At 44.5% G+C, this 21,222-nt stretch overlaps 1 protein-coding gene across 1 annotated transcript in view; it reads left to right on the forward strand.

The window, feature by feature from the left end:
• Positions 1–21,222, forward strand: part of TGFBR1 (transforming growth factor beta receptor 1) — a 79,468-nt gene that overhangs the window by 44,411 nt on the left and 13,835 nt on the right. The window contains exons 5-7 of the mRNA XM_014602556.3: positions 3,950–4,117; positions 10,459–10,615; positions 15,899–16,023. Coding sequence (XP_014458042.1) covers positions 3,950–4,117; positions 10,459–10,615; positions 15,899–16,023 — 450 coding nt within the window. The remainder of the gene's footprint in view (positions 1–3,949; positions 4,118–10,458; positions 10,616–15,898; positions 16,024–21,222) is intronic.

Consider the following 21,222-nt stretch of genomic DNA (forward strand, 5'->3'; position numbering starts at 1 on the left):
CTCAACTTTGGGTGGAGACTGAGAGGTTGTTTAAAAAAAAAAAAAAAAAAAAAAAAAAAAAGTTGGCCTGCTATTTGTATTGTTATTATAGTCACAAATAAACAAAATTATTTGGAATAAAATGGCAAGCTGGGCTGTGTGGGCTGCTTGCCCTCTGGGTTATGAGCAAGGGACATGTTCATCAGTAACTGATTCAGAGGACCAAAATATCAGATCTTCACATGATCTTAGTGATTTGTAGCTGGTCTCCCAGAAAGTGAGGAAATGTGGGAAGGGGAGAGTTCAGTTGAGCAAATGGTGAAGCATTTTGATTCCCAACTGGACATTGGAAAAGTTATGCAAAAGAGAAGGGAAAAAAACTGAGGAAGAATTTGTGCTTCTGGCAAGTTTTTGTTGGTTTTTTTTTTTTTTTTGTTATTTGACCATTTCTCTACCTTGTCTTTTTTAGAGTATAAACAGTTTGGTAGGGGCTATCATCTGTTTGTCCCATGTCTTACGCAGGTGCCTCAGCCCTTGGAGGGGCCTTTAGGCATTTTTAGAATACATATTACTACTACAGACCACCCAACCAGGGGGAAGAGCTGGATCAGGACTTCTCCAGTCAGCTTATGGAGGTGGTTAGGTCAATGAATGTTATTGTCATGGGTGACCCAAACTACCCAGACATTTGCTGGGAGGAGCAGACAGCCAGGTCTGAATGCTCACGTAGGTTCCTGGCTGTATTACAGGACCTTCACCTTATCCAGGAAGTGCACAGCCCCACTAGGGGTAATGTCTTGCTGGACCTGGTCCTGGCCATGGGGGATGACCTGGTGAGGTCATCCTTGACCACCTGGGCAATAGCGATTATCACCTGCTGGATTTCACATCCAACGCAGGGCATCAAGGGCTTACACCAAGGCTAAAGCCCTTAACTTTAGAATGACCATCTTCAGTGAGCTTAGGAGACTAGTGGGGGAGGCACTGGGGGCCCAGAAGGTAGAGGAGATGGGAGTCCATGAGGGATGGTCGTACCTGAAGGGGGCAGTCCTCCAGGCCCAAAGGATAACAGTCCCTGAGAGAAGCAAGGAGGGTAAGAATGCTCAGAAACCCCCTTGGCTCAGCAAGGGCATTCAGCAATGCCTGAGGACTAAAAGGGGGACGTACAGCCAGTGGAAGGGAGGAGCTATCACCAAGGAGGAGTACTCCTCCTTGGCCTGTGAGTGTAGGAGGGCTATTAGGAAGGCCAAGTCAGAGATGGAACTCAGGCTAGCGTCCAGGATTAAGGACAACAAAAAATCCTATTTCAGGTACATTGGGAGCAAGAAGAGGGCACCAGGCAATATAGGGCCCCTGCAAGATGCAAACTGTAATCTTGTGGCTACGCCAGACAAGGAAGCTGGTATTTTTAACAGTTTCTTTGCCTCTGTTTTCCTGAACATGGACCAGGATATCCCACCTACCAGAGGTAGGGACAATCTTGGGGATAGCTTTGTCAGGCCTTCAGTCATTGCACATGTAGTTAGGGATCTTCTGGAAGGGCTAGACATTTTTAAATCTGCAGGTCCAGATGCCTTCCACCCAAGGGTGTTGAGGGAGCTGGTAGGGGTCATTGTGGAGCCCTTATCTGGCTGTATGAGCGTTCGTGGTCATCTGGCCAGGTACCGGGGGGTTGGAAACTGACTAATGTGGTCCCAATTTTCAAGAAAGGGAGGAAGGAGGACCCAAGTAACTATAGGCCTGTAAGCCTCACCTCGGTGCTCAGGAAGATCTTGGAGAGAATCATGAAGGAGCACATCTGTGGGGGGCCTGCAGGAGAGATCATGCACAGGGGCAATCAGCCTGGGTTCCTCAAAGGCGGGTCCAACCTGACCAACCTGATTGCCTTTTATGACCAAGTAACTAAATCCTTGGATGATGGTGTTGCTGTAGACGTAGTCTTTCTAGACTTTAAGAAGCCCTTTGACACTGTCTCTCATCCCATCCTCATCAATTAATTAAGCGGCTATGGCATTGATGCCTACACAGTTGGATGGGTAAAAAATTGGCTGATGGGGTGCACCCAGAGAGTAGTGGTGGACGGGTTGTACTCAACCTGGCAAGATGTGAGCAGTGGGGTCCCCCAGGGCTCGGTCCTCGGGCCCGCACTGTTTAGCATCTTCATCAGCGACTTGGGCAAGGGGGTGGAAAGCACGCTGTCCAAGTTTGCTGATGACACTAAGATGTGGGGCGAGGTGGGCACACTTGAAGGGAGAGAGAGGCTTAAAATAGATTTAGACAGACTACAAAAGTAGGCAGACGAGAATAAGATGGGGTTCAACGTAGACAAATGCAGGGTGCTGCACCTTGGGAAAAGGAATCCACAACATACATACAGGCTCGGGAGTTCCCTTCTTGAAAGCACAGAGGCGGAAAGGGATCTTGGAGTCATTATTGACTCCAAGATGAACATGAGCTGCCAACGCCAGACCGCAGCCAGCAAGGCCAGCCATACCTTGTCATGCATCCAAAGGTGCATCTCAAGCCGGTCCAGAGAGGTGATCCTCCCCCTCTATGCGACTTTGGTTAGGCTGCAGTTGGAGTACTGTGTCCAGTACTGGGCACCGCACTTCAAAAGGGATGTGGCCAGCCTGGAGAGGGTTCAGAGGAGGGACACCCGCTTGGTGAGAGGGCAGCAGGACAGGCCCTACGAGGAGAGACTGAGGGACCTCATCCTGTTCAGCCTCAGCAAGAGGAGGCTGAGGGGGGACCTGGTGGCTGCCTACAAACTCATCAAGGGGGATCAACAGCAAGTAGGTAGAGCCCTTTTCTCCCCAGCACCACCTGGGGTGACAAGGAACAGTGGTAATAAGCTGATGGAGAATAGGTTTAGCTTAGAGATTAGAAGGTAATATTTTACAGTTAGGGTGGCCAAAATCTGGAACCAGCTTCCCAGGGAAGGTGCACCATTACATCGGTCTGAGATCAGGTCGGTAGCTATATAACGACTGTATATGACTGTATTGGAAATCAGCCCAATTTGGCTGATACATGACTGTGCATGCAGTGAAGAGCAGAGCCCAGCAGTGTGGAGAGTTGTCTGTTGTGGTGGAAGGGGAAGGAAGGGGCATGGTGGGGAGGCAGATCAACAGTCCCCGCAGTGAGGGAGGGAGGGGACAGGGGCAGTTGCTGCCCAGCCAGGGCAGGGCGAGGTGTGGAACGGAGCCGCAGCTGCTGGGGGGGGGGGACACGGTTCCCACTGCTGCGTGCACCCTGGCAGGGCGGGAGGGAGGCGGGTATGTGTCCCCGGATCTGCGCAGGGCAGGCTGCAGCTGTGGGCTGGAGTTGGAGCTGCACTGGGCTCTTCTCAGCAGGGGCTACCCGAAATTTCACTGTAGCCCCACTCCCAGTGCTGCCACTGCGCACTAGGTGCAGCCCCAGCTCTTCCCGGTGCATGGGGGTGGCTGCAGGCCCCTCTGTAGCCACCCACCCCAAGCCCATTCCCTGCTGAGAAGAGCCCAGCACAGCCCCAGCTCCAGCCCACAGCTGCAGCCCACCCACCTTGCCCGGCACATATTTGGGAGCACATGTCCCTCCTGCCCTCCCGGGGTGCGTGCAGCGGTAGGAGCTGCTCCCCCCACCCTGGCCCGGCTGGGCAGCCCCTTCCCCGGTCCCTCCCTCACCATGTGGGGGTGTTGATCTGCCCCCCCCATGCCCGTTCTCTTCCCCCCACCCCACCCCTTCTACCACAACGTACTTACCAGGTGCATGCAGCTCTCCACACTATCAGAAATCGGATCGGTATCAGCCGATATGCTTCCTTAAAAATCGGCTATCGGTATTGATCCCCCAAAATCTCTATTGGTGCACCCCTAATAAAAAGATGTTATTGCACTGAGCTGTAAAATATACTGTGGACTTGATCATCATTGTATAAAGGCAGTTTAAGTGGCAGTTTTATGCTATTTACTCCAAATATCTTATTTTCCAGACAATGGTACGTGGACTCAACTCTGGCTTGTGTCAGATTACCATGAGCATGGATCACTCTTTGATTATCTGAACAGATATACGGTCACTGTGGAAGGAATGATAAAATTAGCTTTGTCAACTGCCAGTGGACTTGCACATCTTCACATGGAGATTGTTGGCACTCAAGGTATTCTTTTATAAATATATTGTCTTGTAGTTGAAAATATTACCTAAGAAGGAGATGGAGCGCACACAAATGTACATCCAGACTGAATATTAGCAAGAGCATTACAGAAAGCTTTTGAAATTTGAGAAACCTTGCTTTTAAGTTTGGGTCTGTTTTGCATCTCTGGAATTGTTGCATAAATGTGCTTGCTAATGAGGCTTTATTGGATGCATATCTCCTGTTACAGCTTGACTATACCTGCAAAACCAACCTAAAATTGGATAGTTTTTAATAATAATAATAATAATTGATCTGCAGATATTTATAACGTATTAGGGTCTTATGTTTTGTGTCAGAATTGCATTCTTTCTGCAGTTATATTAAAATCAAAATATGAGTTATTATGTAAAAAAGCACATAAGAAGCTTCTTGAAGTCAGACTTTTTTCCTACTCTTATACATTCTCCAAATTCATAATTCAATTTTTATCTTCAGACTAAAACTGAAAGTAAATTATCAGCTAAACTAAATGCAAGCATAAAATATATTTGATGTGGTAAAGTGATGAATTTATGTACTTTGATCTCTTTTGCCCTATTTTTCAATAGTTTCTGACACCATTTGGCAAAGGAGAGTGCACATTCTTTGCTATATTATTTGAATATTTAAGCAATTAAGTTGCAATTAAGTTGCTCTAGACTGCTTTTCTGGGTTCAGAGGCCATCTGTCAGAAAGGCCAGTCAATATCACTGATCTTACTGTGCCAGAGTAGATTTCTGCTCCCCTCTTGTGTTTAATGAATTTAATGCGTGCTTAAAAAATTACTTTAAAGAAATTGGAGGTGGGGGGCATTTTTGGTGTTCATTTAGTATTAACTAGACCATTTTATGGTACTAGTAGTGTTTTTGTTGGCATTTTAAAATCCAATAGGGAGTCAACTCTATTGTCAAATGCACATTATTTCTGGAACCGGTTTAGTAAAACATTAGATTCTGATTATTTCCCTTAGACCATTGCTTGTATGATGCAGCACTTGAGATAAGCAAAGATGCCCAAGTTTGGAGTCCCCTGTTAAACTGTAAGGGAATAGGCGAATGTGCTTTTTTGTAGGAGATCCCAAACGTTGAAATTTTAATTTTTTATTGGTTTCCCCAACTCTGAAGTTGTTTATCTGTTGTTCCCAATCAAAGGCTTTCCTTAATTGGAAAGGGACAGAATGAGTAGATGGGTGGTCCCAGTTGTTTTCATTACAATTGTACCAGATTGCTCACAGCACATGGATATATTTATGAACATGTTAATAAAATACACAGTTGTCTCCTGATGAACTGTTTACTAATGAAGCAAAGCCACAAAACTAGATTATATTACTTGTCAGTCAATACAATGTTAAGTTTTTTAGAAAAATTCTTATTTGATTATATTCATCCAGAGTGCTTATGAACAATTGCTTTGCCTTAGTATAATTAAATACTAGCATTCAAAAATGTTTGAATATAGTACAGGATATGACAGTGAGGAGCCACTGAATTTTAACATCTTTTCATAGCTACACCTTTTCTAATGGCCTTTGGGTCTCAAAGCCTGGAAATGTAAAAATTATTCTCCATAAAATAGTTTCTCAGAATAAACTTTCAATTATGTCTGTTTTTCTGTTAGAAGAATAGTATAAGCAAAATTCATTTGCAAAGTTACACTGTAAACAATGATTGTTCCTTATGCTTCTCTAGAGAATGCGTATCTTAGTAAGAAAAGGGCCTGATCATTTTAGATACGGGCTGCTACTAAAAGAGATGAAGTTCTATAACTCTTAAATACTTATTCAGGTTGTTTTTTGCTTTTTATGCAGAATACGGATTAGGCCTACATCCCAAGGAAAAAACGTAGAATCCCTATATTATTATTTCAAATGGTTGGTCAGTTTTCCAAGTGCAGTCCAATGTGAACATAGCAAAACAACTACAACTTTAACTCTGCTTCATGGAGGCTTGAAGTTGGAGCATTTTTGCTATATTTGTATTGTTCCCAGCTTGCCCACATGTGACAATTCGAATTGACAGCTGATGCTCTTTTGAAACAGTTCCAAATGTATGTGTCGGTATCTTCTATTAACATGGATGCCATGAAAGGAAGGAGTGTTTGTGGCTATGCTGTGTTCTGGCGTTTGGATTGCTCATTTAAAATTAACAGAAACCAGCCTTCCCTGACCCATCCTTACACATAACTAAACAAAAATTACTGTAAAACCGAGGATATGCGGCCTTTCATTTTAGCTGGTTCTGTACTTCCCAATTTCCTGAACAGGTTTTTTTTAACCTTACAGCATATTGATCTTACTGTAAACTTGGCAGCTATATAGGCACAATCTGAAGGGAATTCTTTTAACTGCATACTTGTACTGGTGTTTATCACAAACAGGTTGGTAGAATGATTTGAAAATGCTGCCACTTATTTACTTATTTATTACAAAAAATCCAATCCAATGTGATTTGTTTTTGTTAAATTGTTTAAATTACCAAGGTGGCTGATAGGGACACTTTGAACAAATGTTCCTAGGATCCAGTTGTGATCAGTATGTGGAGTTCTGGCGGTCTTACTGAGTTCCTGTGTTACCTTGAGCAAATTGCCATGCTTCTCAGTCTGTTTCCTTATCAGTAAAATGAAATTAATACTGTGGGTATGGACAAATGTTCTTCTGAAGTGCTTCAAATTCTGCTCCAGTTTGAATAGTTTGAGCATCATATAGGTGTACAGGCCCCTCTCAACACTAGCTCTGCAGCTAGGGGCTGGAGAGCAGAGATCACAGTATGCCTTTGTGGCCCAAGTTTCCAGAGGTTCCCAAGGACTGCCAGATGCAGAGGATTGTTCATTGGCTGTCTGCCTCCTCCCATCTGGCTGCCCAATTTGTCATGGGTGTCCACTGCTTCTGCAGTGCTGGTCAGCTTCACCTTGAAAGGGTTTTTCAGTTATACTGCCAACCCAGGGAGCCTTCCATTGGATGCCTTACATTCCTGCAATACTTTGACCAAACAGCAGCAGGAGGTTATCTCCTTCCTGTCCTGCTCAAGGTGGAGAGTCCTCATCTGGCTTATCTACCAGCTGGCAGGCAGCAGCATTGCAGTACAATACATTTTGAAGGAGACCTGGGAAAGATGCCTCCTAGAGATGTGCTACCTGCTGTGCACCACCACCACCACCATGCCCAAGGGTGACACCATGAAGGATAACTTCCTCTGTGATGCAAACTGTACTGGCGAAGGGATGAGCAGCGACTGGTGGGAGCACATAGAGCTGGAGAAACCAGCTAACAAGCAGTGATGGCAGAACATTTGGATGAGCTTCACAGAGCTCTGTGTTCAACTGGCTCCTTTGCTTGAGCAGCAGACCACTTACAGGAGGGCAACCCGATGATGTAGGGGAGTCTTTCCTCAGTGCTACCAAAATTGAAGAGGTGGGAGTGACCCTTCCCCCCCCCACCCCCCCACCCAAAACACACACACACACACACACACACTCCACCATCCATACTTGAGGACCTGGCATACCTATTCCTTATGAAGCCTTGCACGGGGCACTTGAATGCCTGGAAGGAACTGTCCGACTACCAGCTGAGCACCTACTGCATGACCATCAAGCGCATTTTTGGGTGCCTCAAGGCAGAATCCAAGGCATTTTTAAGGCATTGATTGCACACCTGCATGTCACTGAGTACTGCTTGCCCTGGATTGGTTAGATCCATCTGCATCCTTAACAACATCTGTGAAGATCTACGGGAAGCTTTCTCAGAGGCCTACGTAGAGGAAGCTTAGTGCTTTGGGAGGCTAATACACACCACTGGAAGCCAAGCTTCTGGGATGCAACAGGGTTTTGTTGCTGGGGGTGCTCTGGCAAACTACTTTTGAGTAGTGTGAGGCTGCAGAGCAGGAGGCAGCATAACTAAGTAAGGAGTAAGCAAGGCATGGGACGTATTGTGAGTCTTTCTTTGTAAGCCAAAAGAAGTTTTTGTTAAACAGTACAAACAGTCAAAATCATGAATTGTATAAAAAGAGCTTTGCAAATTGATGGTAGAGAGACCTGGGGATGCAGTGTCAAGGCGGATTGAAACGCTGAAGGGATAGCACATGACCAAACAATAGAGTGCCATGGTGGCAAGTCTCTACTTTGATTCAGCAGATTGAAAGGGCTCAAGTCCCAAGCTGTTTGCCCCCTCAACAGACAACTGCCCCAGAACCTATGAAGTGGAGGGGAGTTGCTTCGGGGCCCTGACTCCTCCGTGAAAGGTAGGGTCCTGGATCTCTGGAACCCAAGTAGGGACTAAGGAACTAGAGATAAGGCGTGGGGAGTTCTGCAGGCCTGGTCCAGCTGTAAGAAGGCATGTCTGAGTTGTGGTTAGGACTGGCTGTGCCTGCTGCCGGATGTCTTGGATTTTGCTTTCTGGTGAAGACAGAAGGAAGCACTGTTCTTTGAAGAACTCAGGGACCAGAAAGTGGTATCATGGGTCTGTGTGGACTGAACTCTGGGGAAGAAAGGCCTACCCCTGGATAAGGATTTAGAGGTACTGCTGGCGGCAACTCTGGAATGAGGTTGTGACTTTCAAATGGTTAGGTAGATAGGTGATCCAGAGTGCTTTTGAAGGTAGCCTTTGAACTTAACTGGGGTGTAGTACTGTGAAGCTGTTTCTGGTAGCTCTGACCAGTGAGGTCCTAAAGGATGCTGCTGTTGGCATCAGTGCACTTGAGCCTGTGCCACTAAGTAGTTTCCTTGTGGTCATGTCAGGGTTGACATAAAAGCCTCCTGTTAAACTTTTGTAACTTTGTCTTAAAGTGATTTACTCCACAACATGTCTCCGATTCCCATCTTGGGAATCTCTGCTTTTGTTATCTGTTCCCCAGATAAGCAGAGAAAGGTGGCAGGCCCTTTCCACACACACTTCACCCCCTGAACCTGAGCCAATCTTGAGGTTCATGGTAGCTTTTCAGTTAATGTGGGTGTTTCCCCAGACAACCCCTCCACAAGGACATTAGGAAGAACTTCTTCACAGTTTGAGTGGCCAAGGTCTGGAACGGGCTCCCAAGGGAGGTGGTGCTCTCCCCTACCCTGGGGGTCTTCAAGAGGAGATTGGATATGCATCTAGCTGGGGTCATCTAGACCCAGCACTCTTTCCTGCCTATGCAGGGGGTCAGACTCGATGATCTATTGTGAGGTCGCTTCCGACCCTAACATCTATGAATCTATAAGGTTCTCGACTGTTCTCCGCTTGTCTTTTTGAGTGTGAGGGATGGGAGTTAGTTGTAGCCATCTTGCTGGTAAGGATCTACACCAAAGATTCTCTCCATTGTTTGCCCTGAGTTTCTAGTGCCTTTTTCTGTGCTGTCTCCTTGCTCTTGTGACCCTGTGACAAAGACAGGAGCTGTCAAGGGCAGCCCTCCATATATGTTCTCCTGTTGCCAAAGGAGATGGACCTCCTGGAGAGAATAAACCTACTTTGGTGGCTCTTAGGGAAGGAAAGGCAGTCTTTTCAAATGAGTGCTTGGTAAGGAAGTTCTGATGCATGTAAACAAGCTATTGGGAATTGATAAGGAGCCTCATCAACTTCCTTACCCAGGAAGTGTGGCAAAAAAAAACCCCTGTGCTGACTGTAAACACCACACAGCACCTACAGGTTCAGGGCATCTCTCCTATCACAGCTGCAAGTTTCCAAAGGAGTCTGGTCACCATCCCAGCAAGCCCTCTCCATGGAAGCATTTGATGGGCTACAGTTTAATTTCATTTAAAAGGAAGTCTTTGTCTGAAATATTTATAGGGTTGGATTATGGATATATGCTCTTGCATTAACATTAAATTGTAAGATATTTCATCACAAACGGTAATTATTGCTCAAGGTTATAAGCACTTGAACGCAGAAAGTTACAATGAAGGCACTGTTTAATGTTAACAGAGTTACGATAAGAGTACGTGTGTACAGTGTGTTGGTGATTAGGAGTCCCAATTGGGTATTGAGTTTCTATTTTGTTAAACACTGCTTTCTTGCAAAAGTTTCATCATCTTTGTATGCGTTTTTAAAAAATGTATTCATATGAATAAGATTCCTAAAATATATTATGAATGCATTGTTCTAAGTGTATTCCACTACTGTTCTTTAGTAAGAAATGTAAACGGTTTTTTTTTTCTGTTTTAGTCTAAAAAAAAATCAATTAAAATCTGATGCTATACGGTTTTACATGGAATGTTTTGCATACGTCCTTTAATTCATCTCGAATTCTACATTGAATTCATAATACCTGATAAAGATTTGTTTTTGCTGAATTTTTTTTTTACTAGGTAGCATTGGGGTTTTTTAACTTTTCCTTCTTTCCCTGCAGGAAAACCAGCAATTGCTCACAGAGATTTGAAATCAAAAAATATATTGGTAAAAAAGAATGGGACATGTTGTATTGCAGATTTAGGATTGGCAGTAAGACACGATTCAGCAACTGACACAATTGATATTGCCCCAAACCACCGAGTGGGCACAAAGAGGTATAACAGTGTATCAAACTATTTCTTGTCTTTCTCTTCTTCCTCTTTAAGAGATTTATAGTACAAATGACAACAGCAGGAACTTGTGAATTACAGCAGATATGGTTCCTTATAGACCCATCATTACCAGCTGATAAGTCAGTGAAGAGTGCATGGGTCTTGCTGGCTCTGAGCCTTTACCCACATTATATATAGAACGCTGTAAAAAATGCCAGTAGTTATAGTCTTAAACCATAAACTGGGTTATGGCACATCAGTATTTATGTGAATTATAATCCTGCAGATTGTATCATACAGTGAATGATATCATTGCATCCGGTTTCCCAAACCGTTACACACATGTTTTAGGACAATCATGAAGATAAGACAGAGTAGGATATATAGACTGGAAGGAGAAGGTTGTACTGACCATATTGAGGATGTGTAGGTGACCATAAGGAAATCTGTGGCACTTGCCCCGTACCTTCTCCTCCGCCCCCAATCAGTGGCACTGCTGCAGTGGTAGAGGCCAGTGGGCAGGGGTGCAGATGCAGTCCAGCAGAGAGACAGAGCTGCCTGGTGCACCAGGCCTCTGCCTGCCTCCCTCCCAGACTGTACCTCAGGCCCCTGTAATTCTGGGACTCTCATTTTTAATTTTGACCAACCAGCTGGGACCGGTCTTCAAAATTCAGGGTTGTCCTGGCCAAACCAGGATGTGTAGTCTCCCTAACTATGTGGTAAATGAATGATGCAGAATAGGGTACTCAGCTCATAGAAGGTCTAAGACCTTGATACAAGTGAAGTCATATATGGATGTAGATGCATAGGAAGTTGCTTATGTATTTTTCTTTCTTAGAAATTGAGTCAAAGGAAGTGATTTTTCTGCTGCCTTCAACTCTGGTGTGACCTCATCTTGAGTACTGTGTCCAGTTTTTGGGCACTGTGTTTCAAGAAAGATGTGCATGAATTAGAGGCAAATGGGAAGCAACACCAATGTTTAGAGGTCCAGGAAACATGATTTATGAGAAAAGTTTGGAGGAAATGGGATTATTTACTCTGGAAAAGACTGGTAGGGGAGGGAAATGTACAAGTCTTCAAATGCATGAACGATGTTTAAAAAAAGGGATATCAGTAAACTGTTCTTTGTGGCTGCAGAGAACAGGATAAGAAGGAACAGTCTTAAATTGTAGCAAAGGAAATTTAGGTTGCATATTAAGAACTTCCTAAGTATGAAAGCAGATAAGCACTTCAACAGACTACCTGGGTGGGGAGTGTGAAATCGCCATCCTTGGAAATTTTTAAGAGTGGGGTTAGATAAACATTTGTTTAAGTGGTTTGGACAGGAATGATACTGCCATGAGTAGGGGATTGAACTAGATGGCATCCTGAGGTTTCTTCCAGCACTGCTTTTCTGAGTACAGTGTGACTTGAATGCTGCCATGACACAAGGCTATTTTACTCAAGAGAATATGCTTTTGAGTAATCACTGTCAGGGAATTTCACTTTTAAGGATCAATTTTAATGCTTTAATTCTAGATTACAACATTATTTTAGGAAATTAAAAATTACATTGGTCCAAGACTCTTCTATCATCATTCCTTATCCAGGGTTAAAACAAAAATATTGCTAGATAGGAAGTTTCAAAATTACTGGTACTTACATTTCATGACTGGTTAAGGACAGAAATCATGCCTAAGTGTTAGGCAGTACATCTCATCAGAGTTCATAGGCATATGCCAGCCAAAGGTAATAAAATTTAGTGGTTGATAAATCTGATGTTGAAACATTTTAAACCCAGTCACATGCAAGAAATCACAGAAATATAGTGGTATGCTTCTATCTCCCAAAAAGAATAAGTCTTTTTTTTCCCAAAGGCAAACACTTGAAAGAAGTAGCTGCTTAACGTTGGTCTTTGGATCCTACAGGATATGTGCAAGGTCCTTATACTTATGAGCTCAAATTTTGAATAGCAGTCTCTGTTGGGTTTTGCGTTTTGTATGCATCTCTTTTCCTTCAGGTTTTTGCATGGTTATAAAAGGCAGAGAAGTTCTGACCCTCCAAGACCAGCTCAAGGAACAACTGATCCATTATTCTCTGCAGAGATCTTAAATGGGTGTTTTCCCATTTTATCTTCATTTTTTTTCTTTCGAAGCGGGGTTCTTTTAAAAGTCCCTTTGTACAGTAACTTAATTCCCCTCAAGAATGTACACTTCCTCATGTCCATTACTCTTCTGATTATGAATCAGTAATACATGCAGGTTTCTCTACCATATCTGCAGTGTCCAGGGCATATGACTTTTTCTGAATTTTATCCAATGACTGTGTTGTACAAAATACAGGAACAGTTCTGAAAGCAAAGACTGGAAATCAAGATTTTCTCTTCCCACGTGACTGCCCTAAGCATTAGGTTTCTGAATCAGACTGCTCTTTTCCTCTAGTTGGTTGAATCTTGAATTCTTATCTGCTACACAGATAAGTATTGTCCTAGCTCATAGACTGGTGGTTATGGTACCTTCTAGAAGATCAGAAATGTGGATTTGAACCCTGGAAATTCAGAGCCCTCAGGCAAGCTTTCATGGTCTCTCTGCTCTTGTTTCAAAACTCTTCCATGCAGATCCAGACAGATCTCTTCCAGACAGATCCACCTTATGTAGCACACTGAAAAGCAAGGAAGGTGAACATTCATCTCCACTTTGCCTGGAAGCTGTAAAAGTGAAGATGTGTTGCTTTCTAAGAACAAAGGATGAGACTAGTCACTGTTCCCCATGTCTTAGTAACAACCTAGCAGACTCTTGAGTGATTGATCATGAGTCACAAGAGGTATCTGTGGAAGTTTGAACTGATATTCCTATACTGGTGGAACCTCAGTGAAAAATATGTTCACCACCAATGTCAGTGTTCAATACCAGAACTTTTGTTCAATATTTGGGTCTGATTTCAGAACTGTAACCAGATGCCCATGTTCTGCAGTGGTCACACACTCCTTATATTCTTTCAGTCAATTCCCTTGACCCTCAGAGTAAATTCCAAAATCACGAAACAAGGCCATGTTCATTTGCAAATCTTTGCACTATCTAGGACACTTTTTGTTGACAAGACTACTACATACACCTTTCCAATCTTCAGACCTGACCCTGCAACATTATGACCAAATTTTCTACTCAAGCCAGACATAATTGAATGTCACAGAATGGTTGGTTGGTTGAGTAGCACAAAAAATGATCAATCCTTTCTGGTTTGCAAAATCCACTTAAGAACAAGAAAACATCTACCAGAAGAATATGGTTAGCCTGGATCAGGTCTTTGTAGATCAAATCTTAGGCTGCTGTTTGCACTTAAAACATGTGTGGTTCTCCTCCTAATTTTATTAGGGTCTGCCTCATGGTGATTTTGGCTTGCTATACTGTTGTACAGTCATGCTTTCTTTTCTCATTCTGCGATATCTGTGTTTCTTAGAGGACAGTTATACACTTTATCCACTAATCAGAGTATTTAATCCTGTCTGGGCTCTTGACCTAGTTCATCTGAACACTCATGGAGCTCCATTTCAAACCTCTGTTGATCTGCTTCCTGCACCATCACACTTGTAAATGCCTTGGGGATAGTCATTACTTCAACCAGGAACGTGTCTGAACATTAAGCCTTTTTGGCCAAACTCTCCATATGAAATTGTGAAAGGAAGAAGGTAGTGCTGAGACCATTCCTGAAGTGCTCTTGAATTTTCATCTGAACAGTCAGCTTTAACTTGCTTGCCACCTGGCACTGGGAGAAAATAAATTATTTGATGTACATATGACTTTGCTATATGAACTTGAAAAGACCAAGTCATTCACTCTTGCCCCTTGTGTTAATACCTGTAGTTGGATGTTCAGTAGTTCAAGCCATCACCTCATTGAGAATATTGGAATGGCTAACAGTGTGTTCTACCTTGCTATCAGTTGATTGGTGTATCTTTTATACTAATCATTAAAGCTTACTCACCTAAAGCTCAGGCAACATCATCTTCTGCCTTTTTTGTAATGTGTCAGTTTGAGATCTGAAAGGCAGGGATGTGGAGTAAACATTGCTAAGCATTATGTTAGATTTAGCTGCCAGTGCTGACAAGTTTGGGAGAGTAGTGCAACAATGGAAGCTTAACTGGTGCAACAGATGTCCCTCATTCCCACCATCCTTAGTAGTTAACACTTCCTAGTTATTTTCAGTGGGTTTTACATTGACTCTTCCTTGAAAAGAAATAGTACCTAATCACAACTACTGCAAATTTATTCTAGATGTTGTAGTCCAGGGGTGGCCAACCTGCCACTTTTTGTGGTCAGATATGCCATGTGCAGGGAGAACAGCAGCAGATAGGGCAGGTAGGAGAGAGCAATGGATTGGACAGAGGAAAAGGGGTCATAGTGGCACTTGGGGGGAGGGCAGAGCTTACTTTTGAGGCAAACCTTCTGAAAAGGCTGGCCACCACTTTTGTAGTCAATGTAGATCCCATAACCTGTCCCCATCCCTGTTTTTTGGGGGTTTTTTTGTGGTTTTTTTTTTGGGGGGGGGGGTGTTAATCCAAAGATAGCATTGGCTTTATATAGCAAGGAAACTAAGATTGGTATGTCCACTTGTGCTTTATGCCCTTTTAAAGGAGCATAAGTTGTCATGGGGCACCTGCAGCCCAAATGGAAATTGTTATTAAAATATCCAATCTTACACATACAAAGCATTGTGTTTTTATGGTGAACTCCACACTGATTTACATCTCAAAGAACCACTTTAGAACCATATCTCAAAGAACTTTAGTGGTAAGGTGCCTTTTTCCATTCCTTCCTCTAACCTTGCCCCCTGAACTCGGCTTTTCTCCCCATTTTACTTCCTTCCCAGTATTTCTAGAAACACTCCAAATTGCCCTTCCTTCCACCTTAAATGGTCTAGGGATTATTCCTATCTCCAAATTCCTCCATTCTCTTTGTTCTCCCCAAAACCGGTCAGAGGCCCAGCATTGTAAGTGCTGATGTGAACTGCTTCCACTCGTGTTTTAGGTGGGAAAATCTGCTGCTACCATTCATCCTTAGTGATATCTCTGTTGGGTGATTCAGGTGTGCTTCTTGCTCTCACTTCTGCTCTGTGAAGACTTCATGGGTATAGGTCTCTGCTCTCAAAGTGGCATTTATGTGAATCATCATCCTAATACTTGAGGACCATGGTGGATTTGCTCCTGTTTAACTGTTTACATGTCAGAACTGAAAATAATGCTATTAAATCTTGCTGCTATAATATTTCATGGTGTAAAAGCTATCTTGTTTCTTTTATTTCTAATAGGTACATGGCTCCTGAAGTTCTAGATGATTCCATAAATATGAAACACTTTGAGTCATTCAAGCGAGCTGACATCTATGCAATGGGCTTAGTGTTTTGGGAAATAGCTCGGCGATGTTCAATTGGTGGTACGTAACAGTCATCTTATAGTGAGCATATTAAAGTACTGTAGTTGGTTTACAGAATTTGAAGTTTTGAGTGATTTGTCCTTAAACAGTACATAGCCCTTATTACAACAGAATGTTTTATTGAGTAAATATTTTCCATTGTTTTTAAGCTATTTATCTCCTGCTTATATCAACTGGTGTAGTATTTGTTCTTGTCATATTTTTTTAAATCCCATAAATGATGAATGGTCAGATTCTGCCCTAATGTATGTAGATGAAATATCTGTCACTGCCTACAGTAGAGACAAACTTGTCCCCAGAGCTCTTAGCAAGGGAAGAGTGAAAAGCTGATGCTTTTGAAAGTAAGGGACTGAACGCACAAGTAAGAACTAGACACAGTGCATGCGGTACTTTATTTAAAGATTAGCATCCTGTTATAAGCCATCCGCTTGTATAGATATGTAGAGGAACAGGTGTGCAGTTCCCATTCTTCCTAAGCAAATAACATCCAAAATGGAAAATTTTTCCATGGTTATAACTGTCGAAAGAATTAAACTCCCAAGTGTGAATCCCTCAATATAAGGTTAAAGCACCACCTATTATACTTTTGAAAGGATTGTCTTTTCAAATAAAACTTTACAATAAAAACAGAAAGATGAGGCTTCTTTAAAGGCAGTGACAATGTGATTTTATTTCTGTTCATGTTGCTTTAACTAAATTAATAGATTCATAGATGTTAGGGTCCGAAGGGACCTCAGTAGATCATCGAGTCTGATCCCCTGCATAGGCAGGAAAGAGTGCTGGGTCTAGATGACCTCAGCTAGATGCATATCTAACCTCCTCTTAAAGACCCCCAGGGTAGGGGAGAGCACCACCTCCCTTGGGAGCCTGTTCCAGACCTTGGGCACTCGAACTGTGAAGAAGTTCTTCCTAATGTCCAATCTAAATCTGCTCTCTGCTAGCTTGTGGCCATTATTTCTTGTAACCCCCGGGGGTGCCTGGGTGAATAAACACTCACCAATTCCCTTCTGTGCCCCCGTGATGAACTTATAGGCAGCCACAAGGTTGCCTCTCAACCTTCTCTTGCGGAGGCTGAAAAGGTCCAGTTTCTCTAGTCTCTCCTTGTAGGGCTTGGTCTGCAGGCCCTTAACCATACGAGTGGCCCTTCTCTAGACCCTCTCCAGGTTATCCGCATCCCTCTTGAAGTGCGGTGCCCAGAATTGCACGCAGTACTCCAACTGCGGTCTGACCAGTGCCCGATAGAGGGGAAGTATCACCTCCTTGGATCTATTCGTCATGCATCTGCTGATGCACGATAAAGTGCCATTGGCTTTTCTGATCGCTTCGTCACACTGCCAACTCATGTTCATCTTGGAGTCCACTAGGACTCCAAGATCCCTTTCCACTTCCGTGCCACCCAGCAGGTCATTCCCTAGGCTGTAAGCGTGCTGGACATTCTTCCTCCCTAGGTGCAGCACTTCGCATTTTGAAATTATAGATCATATTGCTGTTTTTCATTTTCAATCTGTAAGTTGCTACTTTTCATTTCTTATCTTTGAATAATAGAAGTCATGTGGTAAAGTCTCATTATACACAGAATAAAAAGGTACTAGATAAATTAGACTATTTAAATAAATTCATGAATATTTTTAGCTGTCTCATGACTAGTGAAACACCTGGATTTTTTTGCTTAAATGCATATGGCCCCATTTCTCATAAAGCAGTAAACTTACTAGTAAATGTTACAAAACTCTCTGAATAGAGGCACTCATATATGAAATTAGGTTTTTTTCCCTCAGTCAGCATGGGGGGTGAAACCTTGTCTTACATTTGCATACAAGGCAACCTCATTAAATACATGATCTGTCATTAAACTGCTGCCAAAAGCAGCATTTTCTCAGCAATGGAAACCAGTTGTGAAGCTGATTAAATGCAGTCAACAATGAGAGTGACTATAAAACAAGTGGACCATATTGGGCAAACATACTAATGGGAACCTTTTTTGTGTGTATGTGGCCCTGTGTGAGCAGGTGTTCCCTTTGGAGGGAGCTGGCACCAGACCTGGGTGTCCTGAAATACCAAGCCAGCGCCAGGAACACCAGAGCCAGCCCTGACACCCTCCCCTTTTTGCCAAAAATGTAATTTTTTAGAAAATGTTAAAATTCAAATGACAAAGTTCAAAGCACAAGGAAACAGAAAGAGCTGAGTATGTGCCTGTGTAGTAAAGGATGGGAGTAGGGGCAGGAATGCAATGAAGTTACATATGAAACATGCAGCCAACTAAGCCAAGAGGTGGAGGGTGTGAAGTGGGGAGGGGGTGTGACACAAAGTAGAGAATATACAGGAGACCCAGCATAACAATAACACATTGTAACAGGGAGATGGTTTGGAAAACACCTACAGTTACAAGTAACATGTGGGATACAGTTATGGGGGTGGGGAAGAGTCCAGGATTAAAACTCCTTGGGGGTGATTTGGTGCAACGGCGGGGGAGCAGAGGGGGGGCAGATGGTCCCTTCTGCTTTGCTTTTAGCTGATAGTTGGGTGGAGTCCACGTACTGGCATTGTCACATAACGTGTTTGACATAGATGTCCCTCAACCATTGGATGGTGTTGGACACCATGAGGTGCTGCATCAGCTTGGCATAGTGGCGAGATAAGTGCCAGGTGCGCAGGACGCTCTCGTTGGGGTCCAAGTGCCCTGATGATCAGTGCCTCAACCGTCGTTTCGTATACCCAAGTCCTCAAGGTTTCTGCTGGCAGCTGCTACTTCTCTTGCTTCCGTTTTTGGACCTTGACTAAAGCTTGCTGCCAGTTCTTGGAACAGAATAGTGACATCTATCATCATGACGCACTTGCTGTCCTTGTCAGTCACAACAGTGTCCAGGTATAGCTGGCTCTTGTAGCCTGGGACAGTGTGATTAACAGACACAGTCCCTGCTGAGGCCGGTATGGCTCTGGCTAGTTGGTCCTGGACAGCATTGTGACGCAGCTGTCACAGTCTGGTGTGGGGCTTGCAGGTGCACAGAATATGGGGTAGAATCTGTGCTTTGTAGCTGCATGGTCAGCACCTCCTGTCATGGTTCCTGTACCAGGCAGCACCGTTAAACAGCAAGCAGGTGAGGCGGGCACGGTGGATGAAGCACCAGTCTGCATACCACGTGACGCTCCCGCTGAACATGAAGCAGTTGTTTGCATCCTGTTTTGAAGTGAACTCGAAGACCTTGCCCTGGCCAGGTTTTGCCCTCAGGTCGCTGGCTTACTTTACTCAGATGGCATCCTTTAGGAACCTCTCCAAGAAGGTCCTCATATGCAGGGTCACAGTGACAAAGCTAGTGTTGGGGGGCTAGGTGCAGCAAGACTCCCAGCTGCTGCTGCTCCTTGGTCCAAGTCCAGTTGCAGCCATTGTGATTCCTGAGGTGGCATGTGGTGTTATGGGCTCAGCTCCACAGCAAAGTGAAGTTCCTGCTGTCTCAGCCAAACTCTTCTTCCAATGAGCTGCTCGGGAAGGTGGCCAAGTCATGTACAGTGGGCTGCCTCATGATCCTTTTGTGGTTCGTCTTCAGGGTGCTGGCGGCTATGCTGCTCACCATCTCATCTGGGCAGGACAGGAGGCAGAAGGCTTGGGTGACCACTGCAGTGTCCCAGGTCACCCGTGTGGGCATGTTGGTGCTTCCCTGCCAGTAGGGGTCACGCAGGATCTCATTGCTGGCCCACAGCAGGAGGTGCAGCCACTTCTTTAGCAGCTTTCAGATCTTGGCATCCAACTTCTTCAGGGGTACTTTTGGAAACACTGAGCCCCTCAGGATTAATACAATGCAGGGGATGAGGAAAATGCAGGGGATAAGGAAAGTATTCACCACATCTGTCTTCTGTCAGGGGTCCAGCAGGGACAAGTCCAGTTTGCGGGCATCCTGCATGATCCCACAAATGGTCTCCTCTGGCTTCACCCAGTGTCTGATGGGCATCCCCAGGTGGACATAGCTCTTTCCATCTCTCAGGTACCTCATCTGCTTGCCCTGGATGGTGACAATGGAGTCCAGGATGGCGCTTTTCTTCCTGAAGTTGACTTGGCAGTACTGAAGCAGAAACCCATCCACTTGGATGTCTTGGAGCTGATGTCCAACACTCTCTGCAGCTGCTTGGTATCACTGTCAAGGAGAAACAGGTCATCTGCATAGGCCAAGATGCTCAGCTTATGCCTGTAGAGGTTGTCTGCTGGGGCCTCCTGCCACTGCTTAGAGAAACGGTTCCATTACTAGGTTGAACACAATGGTGCTGAGTGGGCAATGCTGTTTCACTCCAGACTGGATGGGGATGTCATGCTTCTCACCCTCCAGTGACCAGATGTTGGTGGTGCAGCTGTTTATAGAGCTCCTGCACAAAATCAATGGTGTCATCCAGCATCCTGAGCTTCCGGAGTGTGTCAAAGATGTGACAGTGGGGCATGGAGCCAAAGGCTTTGGAGATGTCCAGCCACACCACTGCACACTGCTTTCTGGCCCTCCTGAGTGTCATCCAGCATAATCTGGAGTGTGAAGTTGTGTTCATAGCAGCCTTTGTTTGACAGGAAGGCCTTCTGGCTCAGGCTGATGGCCTTGCTCACTGCCCAGTTGGTGATCTGGGCCACAAAGCAGCTGGCACAGAGCTTATAGATTATGGAGCACAGAGCCATGTGTCTCCAGTTGCTCAGGTCGTTCAGCTCACCCACTTGTGTATGAATGCCTCCATTCCCTTCTTCCAGAAGCTGGGCATGCAGCTGAACTCTCTGCACTAGTTGAAGAGCAGCATTGGGATGAGGTAACCTGGGTCTCTCTTCTTCAATAGGCTATACCTAATGCCATCTTTGCCAGGTGCAGTCTCCCTGGTCTTGCTCACATGGGCCTCCACTTCCTTGGAGGAAAAGTCTGCCTCGAATCTCTCTGCAGAGCCAACGGGAGTCAGGGGTCCAATGGATGCAGGGCATGGGGCAACGGTTTCTGTCTGGAGGTTGAAGATACCGTTGAATGAATACACCATTGAAATAGGTGAACAGGGTCTCCCAGGGGGTCTGGCAGAATGCTGAGGATCTCTTCAGGATCTCCCACATTGCCTTGGGGTGGTTGACCTGGTACAGCTTCTGGATCCTGGAAGTTGCCTCCAGGTCACAGCACTGGCACTGAGGACATCTTCATGGGCAGTGCTGGTACGATGCTGGTCTGGCTGCCAGGCCACTGCTTC

Source organism: Alligator mississippiensis, chromosome 5, assembly GCF_030867095.1.
Source record: "Alligator mississippiensis isolate rAllMis1 chromosome 5, rAllMis1, whole genome shotgun sequence".
In the NCBI taxonomy this organism is placed as follows: Eukaryota; Metazoa; Chordata; order Crocodylia; family Alligatoridae; genus Alligator; species Alligator mississippiensis.